The sequence below is a fragment of the Rattus norvegicus genome, chromosome 1 (assembly GCF_036323735.1).
Source record: "Rattus norvegicus strain BN/NHsdMcwi chromosome 1, GRCr8, whole genome shotgun sequence".
Lineage (NCBI taxonomy): Eukaryota > Metazoa > Chordata > Mammalia > Rodentia > Muridae > Rattus > Rattus norvegicus.
Window position 1 is genome coordinate 232,479,341 of NC_086019.1, and position 16,378 is coordinate 232,495,718.

At 45.9% G+C, this 16,378-nt stretch overlaps 1 protein-coding gene across 1 annotated transcript in view; it reads left to right on the top strand.

The window, feature by feature from the left end:
* Positions 1-16,378, top strand: part of Kank1 (KN motif and ankyrin repeat domains 1) — a 119,115-nt gene that overhangs the window by 97,621 nt on the left and 5,116 nt on the right. The window contains exons 5-9 of the mRNA NM_001037197.2: positions 9,043-9,234; positions 9,878-9,986; positions 11,079-11,330; positions 12,729-12,816; positions 14,786-15,005. Of these exons, the coding sequence (NP_001032274.2) occupies positions 9,043-9,234; positions 9,878-9,986; positions 11,079-11,330; positions 12,729-12,816; positions 14,786-15,005 (861 nt within the window). The remainder of the gene's footprint in view (positions 1-9,042; positions 9,235-9,877; positions 9,987-11,078; positions 11,331-12,728; positions 12,817-14,785; positions 15,006-16,378) is intronic.

The window sequence follows — 16,378 nt, forward strand, 5'->3', positions numbered from 1 at the left end:
TTCACTGAGAATCCTGTTCGTCTGTTTTTCTTTTTTTTTTTTTCTTTTTTCTTTTTTTTTTTTCTTTTCTTTTTTCTTTTTTTTTTTTTTTTTTTTTTTTTTTTTTTTTTTTTCTTTTTTTCGGAGCTGGGGACCGAACCCAGGGCCTTGCGCTTCCTAGGCAAGCGCTCTACCGCTGAGCTAAATCCCCAGCCCCTCGTCTGTTTTTCTTTAAGTTGAAGCTAGTCCTTGAGCTGTCACCCTGGAATATTTTGGGATGTAGCGTCTCCCAAAGAGGCTCAGTGAAATGACCGTCCTTGGACCAAGTCTCTGACAGTGTGCAGTACCCTACCAGACCTGGACACAGCCCTGGGCTTCCATTCCCTGACGCTGTAGTTCTCGTGAACCAGCACTGCCTAGGCAGAAGGATGCTCATCAAGTTAATTTGAAGAAGGGGTGTAGATATTAGTAGGACACCCACGGGAGTCTCAGTGGGCCCCTTTATTCTGGAAAGGAGCAGCCACGAAAGTAGACTAACATAAACCCTTTCTGTATCTTCCCGGGTTTATGCTTTTAAACCTGAAGGATCATTGGTTTTCAGTACCTGTGCTGTAGGACAGAGTTTATTGTGAAAGGGGAAAAAAATGCACATGACAACCGATGTTTATGCGGTTTTTGCCTTTTAGAATTTAGATACTCAAATATACAGAGGAGTCACGTTAGAATAAACAGGAATAAATTGATGTGGGCCTACATGGCCGCCTCTTCATCACGATGTCACATGCTGATGTCACAGTAAACTTCCGTGCCTCAGACACAGATGGCGGAGGGGTTATAAGAACACACTCTTCCCAGCCTTCCTCCTTCCAAAACTATTCCACAGTCTTGTCTGGAGCAATTTTTGTAGCCTCCTGAGCATGAACGCTGGGAAGTTTTATTTGGTACCACAGTGTGTTTTGGTGCTATGTCCAGTCATGCTGACATTCCCTACTTCAGAGTGGCTCTGACCCTCAATGAACCGAATTAATCTGCTAATACACACGAGGTCTGTGGCAGCTGGGAATGAAAGGAAAAAAAATCCCTCTGAGTAGCAGGTAGTCTGACCCCTGACAGAGCACACAAGAGCAACTTTAAAGGCCATTTATATAACTCACACCACATATGTATTTTAACCAAGATTTAGGAAGAAAGGAATTAGGTCAAGAATTTACTCCACTTTAGATGTTGGTATACATGGGCTGGAAATTCAAGCAGTCCGATACAGGAAAATAGTAGCATTCTTAATGTCTATAAGCTGTGTATAAGGAAGTGTCACAGGACACTGTGGCTTACCATCCCTACCTTGTAATCCAGAGGTTTGCACACATGGTGAAGAATACATATCATTGCTAAAAGGTATTCACTGATGCAAGCTTATCCTTAAAACAAAACGAAAAAGCGATACAAGCTTATCCTTAAAACAAAACAAAAAAAGCGATACAAGCTTATCCTTAAAAGCAACGCCAGTAGGGTCGGCCAGGCCTCTGGGTATCAAGTAGTCACCAGGGCGTCTGAGTCAGAGTCTGTCTGCAAACAGTTGTCCTCCTGCCTTCGTGTGGTTGTAATGAAGAGTCGGGCTGTAAGAGGAAGCATGGCGCAGTCTGCTGCTTGGTGCACAGGCGCTAAACGAAAGCTGCAGCCACTGCTGTCCTCACTCTTCCAGACGTGGGCTTGTTCAGAAAAGTTGCCAAGCAAAATGTGTGTGAGCAACCTTTGTGAATGTTGTTGTTGTTTAAGTTTTGTATGTGAGTGTTTTGCCTGAATGTTGTTATGAGTGTTATGCCGTTCCTGCAAAGGTCAGAAGAGGACATCAGATCCCCTGGACCGGGAATTATAAATGTTCATGTGCTAGGTCCTCCGAGCAAAAGTGCTCCTTCTCATCTTGCTGGACCCTGGTGGTAAACTGTCAGGACGTGGTCATTCAAATCAGTAATAAGCCTCAATACAAAGTGTCTTATACCCTATCTGTAAGTTTATTCTTTCTAGAGTTAAGGGTTTAATAAAGGAATTACTTGTCCGCTTGCAATCTATTGCTGCCGCCCCCCCACCCCCACTCACCCACCTGAGACAGGGTTTCTCCATGTGGCCCTGGCTGTCCTAGAACTGGCTCTGTAGACCAGACTGGCCTAGAACTCACAGAGATCTGCCTGCCTCTGCCTCCCAAGTGCTTCAGGCAAAGGTGTGTGCCACCACTGCCTGGCTGCAAACTGTTATTTTCGTCGTTCTGGTTAAAATCGCATTGGGAGTGTGTAAGTTAGCCCTTTAGAAAGACATGAACCATTATGTTCTCTAGTAACGCTCCGCGTGTGTTGGCCATGTACAAGAGTGTGGATATGTGGCTTGTGTTTTAGAAACATGCTATCTTTTTCTAACAAAAAGTCACTTCCGAATCATGCTATTCCCCTGTGTATTTTCTCACCTACGTGGCCATAAGCATTCTCCCAGGATTTGAGGGACAGTGTGTTGTGGCTTGTGACACAGCAGAAATCGGTACTGATTAGAGGTATTGCTTCCCTGGCACAGTTACAATGGTCAGAGGACATAAGTTCACTCCCTGCTCCTCTGACAAACCCTCACTATGTGGATCAGGCGGGCCTGATGATCCTCCTGGCTCAGCCTTCCCAAGTCCAGGTGTCCACCAGGCCTGGCTAAGAGGAAGGAAATCCCTGTTGTTGCCAAAAAATCTGAAGAAGTAAGTTTTTTTTTTTCTTTTACAACAGTTAGATTATATTGATTTAAAGAGTGGGGTTCTTTTTCTTCCTTCCTTCCTTTCCTTTTTTCTTTCTTGAAAGGGGAAGAAAATTCTAGACAAATGACTCAGAGTTACAAATGCCCTAAAAATATCCAGTTATCACTGCACAAATACAAACAGAGCTTAACTGCCTGCCACATGGTTTTTGGAAAATGAGTCTATACCACTGAAAGGAGCCTCCATGCTCGAATTCTTAGTTTTTCTTGGGTTTGTTTTATAAGTTTATGAACTTCAAGACCTTCTCTCTCAGCTGTGCAAGTTTGTAGGAGGAAGTCTAACCAAAGCAAGAGTGGGAAATGAAACTGTTACAGAATCCTGTTTCTAATTAGCTGGCGCTTTGCTTCTTGTCTTAAAGCACTTAGTAGCTGTTTTTCCTTTTTATACTGCTTTTTAAAATGCTACAAGAACATCAAAATAAGTGTTCCTGGAACCCAGCAGTAGTTAAATGGCCTGAGGGCAGGGGCAGGTAGGGAGGCTCTGCTAGGCTGGGAGAATCGACTGGTTCTGGCTGTCCTAGAAGTTTGTATTTGTCTCTGCTGAGTCCTGTGTCTGTCAAATGAGAAGACTTCTTCTCCCAGGTTCCCTCCCAGCAGAATTTTCCTATGACAGTAGCTGTATGTAAAAGGCTAGCCATTCACTGCAGCTGAGTCCCTTCCTCTGAATATATGTAAACATGTATTATCTGCTACCACCCATTACCTGCCCCCAGATTTAGGGGCGCATTGGGATAAACAGGCTTAAAGCAAAGTGTTGTTTGTAGCTATGCTTAAGACGAAGCCTCGTCCTTGCTAGGAACGCTTTCTGCCACAGAGCTGCAGCCCCAGTCCTGTGATCAGAGCTTAATCCGGAGCCTGCCCGTGACTTTGTGAATATTCTTATGCATTGACTTTCTTTTTTAAGTGCATAATTTTTTCCTACCCTCAAAATTAATAACTGAACCAGGTGTGATGAGCCCTCGCTGCCTACATTTTTCTGTACTCTATGAGTAAAGACTCAACTTTTGACAGATGTCCAAGAGGGTCAGGAGTTTAGCTATGTAAGGAATGATGTGCTAGCCTAGTGTATATAAGACCCTGTCTCGGAAAAGAAAAATTATTTCTGCTGGGCATTTCGTTCTACTGGGCTCACGTCTTTAATCCCATTACTCGGGGAGCTGAGACAAGTGGTCTCTGAGTTTGAGATACCTTGGTTTATAGAGTTGAGGTCCAGGCAAGGCGGAAGTAAAAAGTGGGGCTTTTTTTTTTTTAAAGCTAGTTGAGCTAGACAGATGGTTCTACAATTAAAGGCTTCAGCTCACAACCAAAACAGGACTAGAGAGAGATGATTCAGTGGTCCTCTGTTGTAGAGGACCCAAGTTCACTTCCCAGCACCCACATGATGGCTCATAACCAACTGTCACTCCAATGCCAGGGGACCCACATCCTCTTCTGCCTCCACACCTGGCATGTGCATGGTGCGTACGCATACGTGTAAGCAAAGGTCATGCACATCAAATAAAAATAAGCCTTTGTTTTCAGGGTTTTTCTTTACTTTTTAAGTGATAACTGCCCCCTTGCAAGATCGAAATTGTAGCCCCAGGCCATTTGATTGTTTGTTAATGATCATTTACTTGTTAATGCTTTGTTAATGAAAAGACCTTCAGCTATGACAGAAAGCTCTTTAAAGATTTAAAGATTTAACGCTGCCTTCTCCTTGCCCTTGAGCTGTTGCTTACTTGAAAATCCTCCTCTCTTGAACTGATCTTCCTAAACGGTTGTGAGTGAACTGCAAAAAGTGTTCTGGGAAAAGGTGCTGGCTTACTCTGACGCTGTTCTCTGACTGAAGCTTGGAGCCTATGGTTGGTGTCAGGCTAAGGGCTGGCGGTTGGTAGTTTTCAAGAAACACAACTGGCTTGAATTCATGATGTCCACAGGAACGGCGGATGTAGCTGCATGCAACACGGAAAGCTGTCGCTGTCTTTTCTTGAACTGGAGCGTCACTTCAGTAAAAATGTCTATAGTCCGTACTTCTGTCCGTATGCATTCATGTTGATCCGTAGCTGGACACTAAATGTCAGCGGTACACAAAGTGTGGCTCTGCAACAAGAAGATACACAGATGTGCCATGGAAAACTTTCCCTCCGTTTGGGAAGCCAAGATATGCCTGGCAGAAATGTGAATGCTCACCCACGGAGATAAATGTTAGGCAAGCATTAAGTGGTCAGGGTTCAGCTGTAGTCAAGGCATCCAGGGTCTGGGGAGGGGAAGAGGACCTTAGCTTCTCTGGGAGGAGCATGTCCAGGGCACATTTTAACCCAGGTTTAGTTAACACAGCCTGTCAGGCCGGGATTTCTGGGTCAAGTCATGGGAGGGTATATAATTAACTGTGGGTGGGGTTTGTGATGAAAGAGAGTTTGATTCTTAATCCACTCTTCTAGCATTTCTGAGTGGATGCTCACTTTAGCAGCCTTTTAAACTATTCTCAGGGAAATACCACAACAGGGCTAGGAACTACTGCTCTGACTGGTCACGGGGGCTCCAGGACTCCTTGGTTGGAAGTAACTATGTTTCTGACTACATGCCTCCATTGGAAGCAGAATTCCAAGACCAGAGGTCCTGCTCCTCCTTCCAAGCCACACACTTTCTCCCAAAAAGGACATCTGCCAAAAATAGCATTTCCATTGCCTCTTCCTTAAACCAGGGTGGACCCAGAGTGTCAGGTCTCTGCTTGTGCCCATCGGCTCCCTAGTAGGTGAAGAGTCATTCTCTGGGAAAACACTTAAAGGCTTGGATGGCCTCCACCGTGAATCAGGAATTATGATTCTACTCCTTTTCAACAGGGACACTTAAATGGTCTTTAAAATCCAATCTGAATGCTAAGACGTAGGCACTGCAGCTCAGCTACTTAGCCTGCCATGCTGTTCAGAGCTGAGCTCTCAAAAATCAGCTATTAAAAAAAATAGAGGGGTTGGGGATTTAGCTCAGTGGTAGAGCGCTTGCCTAGCAAGCGCAAGGCCCTTGGTTCGGTCCCCAGCTCTGAGAAAAAAAAAATAGAAATATGGATTTGCAGCCAGGCATGGTGGCGCATACCTTTAGTCCCAGCACTCAGAAAGTAGAGGCAGGTGGATCTATGTGAATTTGAGGCCAGCCTGCTCTACAGAGTAAGTTTTAGAACAGCCAGAAACCCTGTTTTGAATAACCAAAAGTAAATAAATAAATAAAATCGCTTGCCAGAATAGTATAGTTGTCTGTGAACAAAACTTTCAAATATCTTTTGAATAAAATCTCAAAAGCCGGGAAGAACTATCATAAGGGATTAGAGAGAAGGAGGCTTGTAAAACTGTCCTGGCCCTAGTTTTCATGGAATTTCTTTTTAATTTAATACTTTGTTTCCAATGTTCCTGAAGTTGAGAATACTATAAAATATAAAGTTTTCATTTTGAGTTACTTAGTTTACAATATAGTTTGCCTTAGATATTGAGATTGTCTACATATTAAACCCCGAGTTTAGCACATTTTAGAATTAGAATTAATGCAATGAATGAATGTGTTTTGTTTCCCAGAACACTTAAGATTTCTGTCACTCATGTTTTGTTGATATCGATAGCTATTTTAAATGAGTTAATGATAAAAGCCATCTCGCAGTTCCCCATTCCTCCTTCAGGCATTTTCCTAGTTATGCCACCCACTGGGTATGTGGAGCATCTGGGCTATAGGGCCAGAGTTCAGTGGAGGGGCAGGATTTATAATTGCCACTCTTCTGTTTCAGTAATATTTGGGTAACATGTAATGTTTGCTATAGACTTCTACTAATAGTGGTCCAGGCTTGCCTGTTATTTCTAAGAATCCATACATAGCCGAGTTAATAAGTGGAGACTGAGGAGGTATGAACTCTTATTTTTTCAACAGTCCAGTTGGAGTTGTGTCTAATCTTAGTTTAATAGTTCTCAATTCGGGCTGCAGAGCAAAATCACGGAGAAAGGTTAAAAGATACACCGGGCACGGTGGCACACGACTTTAAAACAAGCACTTAAGAGGCAGAGGCGGGCAGTTTTCTGAGGCCAAGCTACATCTTCACAGCAATTTCCAAGTCAGCAAGGGCTACATAGTGAGACCCTGTTTCAAGGTGGTGGTGGTGGTGGTGGTGGTGGTGGTGGTGGTGGTGGTGGTGCTGGTGGTGGTGCTGGTGCTGGTGCTGGTGATGGTGGTGGTGGTGCTGGTGGTGCTGGTGGTGCTGGTGGTGCTGGTGGTGCTGGTGGTGGTGGTGGTGGTGGTGGTGGTGGTGGTGGTGGTGGCGGTGGCGGTGGCGGCGATGATTATGATTCTTCCTGGGCCCAGCAGCACATAGGAGCTCTTACCTGTACTTTTAAAAGTTCCTACCTCTCCATCTACATGGTTTCTAAGCATGGCCCGGGTTAAGATCACTTCAGTGGACTTCGTTGGCCGCTCTGGTTTTTGCATGTCCCGCCCGCTCCACTTCTCTTTCTTGCTCATGTCGGTCCTTTTCAGAGCTTCATGCCAGGACAGGTATTTTTCCATATGATGCCCGTGCCTACAGAGAGGGCCTTATTAAGCTTGGGGAATCATGTCCGGGTCATTCAAGACCAGCCAGTTGGAACACCACCTAGGACAGATTTTCCAGCAATACAAGTAGCAGCTCTCCCTGACCTGACCAACAAGAACTAGTTTAATGCCTGCTGACCTTGCCTTGCCTGTTGGCCTCAGGCAATAACTCTGCTTTCCAGGGGAATTGCACAAACACCAAAAGAAATCTGATGTCCAGCGCTGTTCCGAGCCCTGCAGAGGGCCCCAGATAGAGACATAACAAGAAGGGCTTCAAGGAGCCTGTTCTTCCTGGGGAGGAAGTGCACAAGAGCTGGGAATAATGCTACTGGGTAATGACAGAGAAAAGAGGGCTTCTTGAAACGGAATCCTAGAAAAACAGAATTAAAAGAAACTGGGCTTAGTCTACACCTCGGAAAGAGCATGGGTAGAACTAACAGTGAAAAGTAGCAAAGCGGCAGGCTGCTGAGCAGAGACATATATATTGTTATATTTAGCCGCACATAATGGATGCAGAGGTGGGCAGGATCTCTGCAAGTTTGAGGACAATTTGACCTATGTAGCGAGTCCCGGGCCATCGAAGGCTCTACAGTAAGACCTTGTCTCAAACAGACACACACACGTGATTTGCAATTAATTTGCTTTCTATTATAATCCTCTGTTGTCAACATCATTTCAGTGTCGGTCAGATTGAGAATTCTGTGCTACATTAAATTACAAATATAATTTTAAGCAAATTTGTCTGCTTTGGCCAGTGAACAACCACGAAGTGTTTTACATGTGGAGAAGTAATTTAGTAAACACATGAAGAAAGCCGCCAGGAAAGTATTTCTAAAATTCACCCTGTCCTTGTATTAGAGACCCTAGTGTGACCGACAGCTGCAGTGAGGAAGGAAAGTTACAGTCAGTTGAGGAGGGAGGGGAAGAGAGTGTGGCCATGGGGAGAAGGGAATGGCCATGTAGAGAAGGGTAGAATTGCTGTTGGGAAGTGAGAGATCCCAATCTTAGGACCATTCCCCATGAAGGCCACAGGAGTCAGGGGATGAGGTTGGAAATCGAGCTGGTGCCAGGGCATGTTGGGTCCATGTGTTCTCTAGGCAATGGGTACCGTTTCCTCCCATGCTTCCCTGGTAGCTTGCTCTGTAGACTGTACCAGGATGTGTTTCAGCTAAAGTCTTGATGGTATTGGAGATGGGTGGGAACGTGGCTCTGCACCCGGGTGCCAGAAGGGAACTGCAGTGCAAGAGGGAGATGCCACGTGGCTCAGACAACAAGCCTTGGCAGGTCAACCTTGTGTGGGCAAGGGCAACACTTAACAACCATCGAAGGCCTTGGTGGTTGGAGTCTATAAAAATGAGTAGTGTGATTTATTAAAAAGAAAGCACAAGAGGTCACGAGAGAAGACAGTGGGTTGAGAGAATTGGCTTGGGGTTTTGTTTTGTTTTTTTAAATAATTTAAAGTAATTTACTTAAAAAAAAACTTTATGTGCATTGTTGTTTTGGCTGCGTGTATGTGTGAGGGTGACGGTTCCCCTGAAACTGAAGTTACAGACAGTTGTGAGCTGCCATTTGGGTGCTGAGAATTGAACTCGGGTCGTCTGGAAGAGCAGCCAGTGCTCTTAGCCCAACCACCTCTCCAGCCTAATGAAAACTTTTTTCTTAACAACATGACTCTTTAAGTCTGTGCTGTGGGGACCTAACCCTATGTGCTATACTCTTCCTTCTCAACAGGAAATCACTTGGAATGTACCTGTAAGTGTGGAGGCCTTCGGTCGGGAGGACTAGTAAATGTACAAACATCCCAGCCTGAGGTGGAGACAGAGACAACAGAAGGCAAGCGGGGCTGTGAGCAGTTCCTCACACAGGGAAATACTCTGCCCCCGGTGAACCTGACAGATGACCAGATAGCCACCGGTCTCTATGGTAAGTCCACCTGCAATTTGGTGCTGGGGTTCTAGGGAGCACTGCCAGCATACCAGCTGATGGTTTATGTGTTGACCCGGAAGGGTACATGTTGACCCAGAAGAGGAAGAAAGGTCATATAATTTTTTGCGGGGGAGGGGGGCAGCTAGGCCTTTATAAAGTATTCTTAACAGAAAGCAAGCTGTGACATCTTGGCTGCAGATTGTGCACTACGCAAACAGCCTTCCTCTCCTTCACATGCTAGCACGCGTGTTCTGCCCCCTAGGTTATCTTAGCTGAGGAGAAAGCACACCAGGATCCCTACCTCGGTGCCTAAGGAGGGGTGAAATGAGACATGACATCACTTTATAAACATTACAGCCTGGTAGCAATGTTCCTTATCACTGGGTTTGTAATGTCTGGGCACACTGATGGATTCTCCCCCTTCTCCTGCCCCCCATCTAAAGGAATGTTATTAATAGAATGATGGATTGTTTTCTGTTTGCACACACTCTCCCAATAGGTTTTCTGGAAGTTTCTCACACAGCCACACTAAGATCTGCATTCACAACCATGAGCAAAGAGTGCCTGCTCATTTAACTTGTATGATTTACACGAATCGCTTCACTTTACCACTCTGACTTACTTTTTTTTTTTTTAACAGTATGTCCAAATAATGAAAACACACTGAAATCCATCATGAAGAAAAGCGATGGGAATAAAGATTCGAACGGAGCCAAAAAGAATCTTCAGTTCATTGGTGTTAACGGCGGGTAAGGCAAGCTGGGGTGTTGGGGTGCAAAGACGCTTTCTCCTTTGCCTCCTTAAGTCACTGTCAGGGTGCCTCTTCTGGGATGCTGCCACATCTTGATGATAGAAGATTCTCTCCTCAGAAAGGCGCATCTGGGCTTCTCTTCTCTCCTTTTGCTCTCCTTAAGGATGTGTCCCTCTTTCAAGGATACCCATTGAAGCTGGGAAAGTGACATCTCCCTACCTCTGACCTGGAAAAAAAACAAAACAAAACACATCTTCAGCAAAAAACCATCAGGGTTGCTTCTCCCATTTGGATCGTGGTGCTATGTTAGAATACAGGAGGGGACAGGAAGAGGCTGGCAGCATTGGTCCAGGGCCCAGTGATGGTCATCCACTTCTCCAGAATGGATTGCTCTTAACTTAGCTCTCCGTGTTCAGGAGCAAGACTGTGGGACGTTTCAACTGAAGAGTGACCTGGCCATAGCTCTGGTTCCTGGCTTTCTACAGAGAATGCCTACTGGTTACTGACCCAGGTGGTAGAGCCTGTTTGCCCTCCTCCAGTGGGAGCAAAGCAATTAGTTGATTACTCAATGAGAAAGCAACAGCACAACGTTGGGTATTTATAGCAAAGAGGCTACCAAGGGAGATTTAACATGACGGTGCATGTTTTTACAAATCTTCAGTTTTATTGAGCAATGTGGTACAGAGGATTTCAAAGGAACTATTGGTTACTTACATAATCTGTTCACTTTGACAGTGGGAGAATGGATGGGCCAAATAGAAGAATGCAGAGCAACTGAGATCTGGTTCTATAAAGTCACTTTCCTCTCCATTTATTCTGACCTGGTGGTGTCAAGGCTCTTTGTTTTTTTTTTTTTTTAACAAATGGTATACAATACCAGTCTCCAACTAGGAATTATCTCTCTGAAGCCAAAGCCCATTGTGAACTTGCCAGGCCTTCAAATAGACCTTACTTTGAGTTTCTAAGTGCAGGCTCTAAACCACTGGCAAGGTGTCTGGGGTCAGGCCAGAGCTTCCCCTTCTCAGGAACATCTGTCGCTGGGTCTTTATGGGGACACCGTGCATCTCCTGAAATCCCAATTGCCACCTAGGTATGAGACAACTTCAAGTGATGATTCCAGCTCGGGTGGAAGCTCTTCTTCCGAGTCAGATGACGAGTGTGACACCAATGGGTATCCTCCCGAGGAAGAGGAGGAGGAGGAAGAGGAGGAGGAGGACCACGACACTCGGGGAATGGCGGAAGGGCGCCACGCAGTTAATATTGAAGGTTTCCAGTCTGCCAGGGTGGAAGATGAAGTGCAGGTTCCAGAATGTGAACCTGAGAAGGAGGAAATCAGAGAGAGGTGTGGTACATTCCCCTCCCCTCCCTGATTCCTCCCATGCGTGGCGTGCTTGGCAGTAGAAGTAACTGGTTCAGGTAGTTTGCAACTATGTGTGTGTTTAGTCTTATCTGTGTCTCAGAAGCATGCACATCTGGTCAAGGTACCAGTGAATATAAGTGCAAGGTATGGCGTCTTTCGGATCTCTCAGCACAGTGACAGGAATGGCTCAGTCGCTAGTCTGTTCGCTGAACTTTGGTAACTCTTTGCTGTCTAGTCTGGCATCTGGAACTGCTGTCCACTACAGCATCCATTGTTCCAACACATCACCTTGTATACAAAGACATAGTTGACCTATCTGATGACCAGTGCTCTGTTTTAAGATTTCAGATTTTATCTTGACACAAATGTCAGACTTGTTATCGCAGGACCATTGTGCATGTGAGGAAAAGGGGTTTAGTCTCAACCGAAAGTCATTAACTAGAAAGGTGATGTAGTGATGAGGAACACAGACGCAACAGTAGATGTGGGGCCGTTATAGGTAATCTCACACGCTCTGGTTGGCTGAAACAGGCACCTTAGGAACAGGGTGAGTTTGAAGCAGCATTAGTAAGGGCGGACTTACCACTTATAAAATGAGGAAAGATGGACGTCAGCATGGGTTTTCATTCTGTGACGCATAAATCAGAACATTTCAGCGAGCATTTATTCCGTTACGTTTGTCAAAGGGAAGCTCACTGTCAACACAAGGTAAGTGTTTGCGGAGGGTTTGATGTTTCCTCTGAGTTTCAAACAGCTTTATTGAGATAGTTATAATGTCATATATGTGTTGAACAAACTAGATATGAATGAGTTCACCATAACAGAAATATAGTAATGTAGACCTCTTTAAGCTCCTTAAGAGTAAAATATTATATATATATATATATATATATATATGCACATATATATGTAAACACACATATACATATACATATTTGGAAACAAGGTCTTACTGTGTAGTCTTAGCTACAATGAAAATCACTATGTATACATGACCACACTGGCCTCAAACTCACAGAGATCCATTTGCCTCCCAAGTACTCAGATCCGAGGCGTACGTCATCACACCTGGCCAAGACAGTATTTTTAAGCACTTAACACTAAAAGGAATAAGATTTTCCAAATGTTATTTTGTAACGTCATAAAGGCCAAACCGACGTATCTGGAAGTTACACTTATGCAAAGACCTTCATTGCCTAGGTGCTGGCTTTGTGTGGTAGTGCCAACCGCCAAGACAGTTCCAATCCTCATGACCTGCCTAGGCTGCCTCATGGCCCTGACCTATTAACTGTTTGTGGGCTCTGAGATAAAAATCACTTCTATTCTATGGCATATCCTGAGTTTTGTGGGGTTTTTTTTTTTTTTCTTCTTCCCCTTTAGGTATGAATTAAGTGAAAAGATGCTGTCTGCCTGCAGCTTATTGAAATATAACATAAATGATCCCAAAGCTTTGGCCAGCAAAGATATGGTAAGTCTGCGTGACAGGAACAGTTCCCAGGCTTCCCAGCATCACCCCGGTGCAGCATGGGCAGGAACATGCAGCATGGGCAGGAACATGGCAGCCCGCCCCTGAGCTGTTGTGCATGCTTCCCCCAGAGCCATTCATTTCTAGCGTAGCTGGCAGGATGAGCTGGTACTGCCCAGCTCAGGGGACATACCGTTTCCCTGAGGCCCAGCGTCCACTATCCTTTACCTACCCTGTACTTCTCTTGTGGTGGAGCCATCTGGGAGGCGCATACTTGGCAGGAAGAAGGAGAAGGCTAATTGCAGGCAATCTTCTCTCCCTGTGTTCTGCCTCATTCCACAGAACCTTCCGACCCAAAGAGCAGCATCCCCGAACTTTCTTAAAAGTAAGCGTAGTTTTTAGAAGAAACTCATCTGGGCTGAGGTCAAGCGTTCCCTTCCATCAGGGAAGTATATATTAGGTTCTGCCGTGGAATGCCGATGGCCACTATTTTTAAACGGGAGAAATAACTGCACTGTCATTTCACAGCTGGGTAAATTCAGTGGCAGGTAGTGTGGAGGTTGTGGCTGTCTGACTGGTCAGGAATAGCACAGCTCAGGACGTGGAGGTGCTGCTAGGGCAGTGGCTAATCTGCTGTGCCGTCGGATGATTCACTCCCGTGCTGACAACTGGGTCTTGCAGCTGCTTGATCTGACCAGGCCTCTGATTGGTAGCTCCCATCTTCAGGGCACTGTGAAAATGTGGCTTCTTGCCCTCATTTGATAGTGGCCTGGATCTGAGTCTTTGTGTGTCACCAGGTTCAGTTCATTCGAGGCCGAATCACCTGAGTCCGTTGCTGCTCCTCAGGCGACTTACAAGGCTCTCGAGACCACAGAGCTTTGAAAACAAAACGAGGCCTTGGGAGTTGTCTAATCCTAGAAACGTAGCTGGAATACTGTGGCCCCGGCACGGTCTGTTAAAAGCTGGAAGTGGCTGTCACAGATTTGAGGGCAAACAAGTACGCAGGGACATGTGCCCATGAGACCTCACTAGCCAAACCCAGCCCTAGTATCTGAGGCCCTGAGAGACGGTGTTTTCAGGGCCTACAAGATGGCTCAGTGGAATGAGTAAAGATGCTTGCTGTTAACCCGACAACCTGAGTTCGATCCCGAGGACCCATAGTGTGGCAGAAAACTACCAACATCTTCAAGTTGTCCTCTGACCTCCACACATGCTTGTAACGTGCGTGTACTTGCCTACACACAATAAACAATATATAAAAATATTCCAATATCTCTAGAGTAGCAGCCACCATGCCAGACGACTGGTGCTAGACTTAGATTGTCCCAGTTTGCTCCATGAGAGAGCACCTCACACCATAGCTCACGGTGGCCTGGAACTTGCTATGTAGTAGCCTAGGTCAGTCTCAACGCCCAGGCTGATGGCACAGAAGAGTTGGAGTTAGTCAGTCTGGGTCAGGAAGCAACACAGTTGAAGATGTGCTGATGTCTCCCTAATTCCGGCGAACAATCACTAGAAAGACCTGCTGGTTCAGTAAACAACAAACAGCTCAGAAGCAGAGGCTGGCCTAAGTGTTAGCCTCATTATGGATGCTATAAAAACGAGGGGTTTTGTTGTTGTTTTGTTTTTAAGACATGGAAACTAAGATACAGAATAAGGAGAGCCTCAGGATCATTCGTTCATAAGTAATAGAGTCCAGAATTGAACCTCCAGGGTCTGGCTCTAAACCCACTTGCACGTTGTTGCGACCTCTTTCTTAGTGGCCGCAGTGTGGACAGGATGGTTTCAAACCCGAAGAGGAGTTCAAGTTTGTTGTTTGAATCTGCTCTGGGGGGCGCTGGGTTGCACCAGCTCTTGAGAGCAGATGCTGAGAGCTCACACTTTGACTATAAAAGGCCTGGTTGCTTGGGCTTTCGGTTGCACTCAAGAGAGAGCTATAAATAGAACTAACAGCAACTTGGCGTTTTGGCAGAGGATCTGTCTGAACACCCTCCAGCATGAGTGGTTCCGAGTGTCCAGTCAGAAGTCCGCTGTGCCAGCCATGGTGGGTGACTACATCGCCGCGTTCGAGGCTGTCTCCCCGGACGTGCTCCGGTACATCATCAACATGGCGGACGGCAACGGGAACACCGCCCTCCACTACAGCGTGTCCCACTCCAACTTCCAGATCGTCAAGCTGCTTCTGGATGCAGGTACAGAGGCTGCCCAGTTGTTCCCCTGAGAGCGCTCATGTTGTGACTTGTCTTCATGAAGCCAGTTGACCCATACCGTAGTTCTTTGGCCATCCTAAAGTCTTCTCATTGCTTCTCCACGTGACATGGCAAGAATGTTGTCCTTGAGTCATGGATGGGAGGCTTGAGGTTCACCAAACCTGTGCCATAAGGAAGCAGAATCCGGATCTATTTTGAAGAAAGGTTGTGGAGATATTCTCGATGCAGGTCAGCTGTCTTCGAATGGGGTGTACCCCTGCTAATAGCCGTGACTCACACTTGTTCCTCAGTGAATCACGCAGGCTTGGCTGGGTTGTCTCGGAGGCAGAGTGCTGCTCACAGACTCAGAGTCACAGTTTTTGTGTCTGTGACCACTCTGTTTGTCCTTGCACACTGGCCACTATGTGGCTGTACAGATGTGAGAATGTTAGGACAGGGACTAGTAAAGCCACAATAGAGTCATCACCGTCCCTGCCCAACTACATGTCTCCTGAAGCGTCACAGAAATGAGAGGCATTGTCTCCCGTTACCGCTGAACCTTGTTAATGACAGCCGGGGGATCGTGCCACCCCAGAATGCAGTGGTGGGTCACATTATCCACGAGGTGAGAGAGCAGGTCAGAAGGGGCCCCTTGAGAAAGGGAGCCCTCAACAATGCACTCAAGTGGGACAGCCCCCAAGTCACCTTCATCATCAGAACAGTGTTTCTAACGTGCAGCTAACACAGAATCTACAGTAATTCAGTCTCGTGAGAAGATGATGGAGAAATGGCCCACTGTCCTTTACTAGTCGCCTGATATGTGTCCCTCCGTCTTGGAGTTGCTAGTACAGAAGAAAAACAATCCAAGCACACATATCATTTGAAACTATTCTCAGTTGCTGGATTCCCTTTTCTGGGGGATAAGGGTGTGGGTGTTGGAACCACAGCCTTCTGCGTGCTGGACAAGCACTGCCACTGAGCGGCCTCCCAGGGCAGCATAGTCTTTCAGTGCCCATGTTAGGGGATAACTCCTTCCATCTGATGACGGAAAAGCAGTTACAGGCCTCCTTCCCTCCAGACTGTAAACAGCTCTGGATACCGTTAAAATAGAGACATGGCGTAAACCCGGGGACGCTCAGAACAAGATTTCAGAACTGCTCTTGAAATGGTGTCTTCTCTGCCCTCAGAACTCTAGAATGGCTGTCTTGGCAGACTTGATTCCGCTGTGAGATGGTCTCAGTTAACCACTTACTCCATTTACTTCATTTTATTGCTTGCTACTTTGAGTAAATGTTTGACTCCATAAAGTGTAACTCTGGGGCTTCAGCACTGAAGGGCGGAGGAGCTCAGATCCTGAGGACCTTGGGTATATGTGT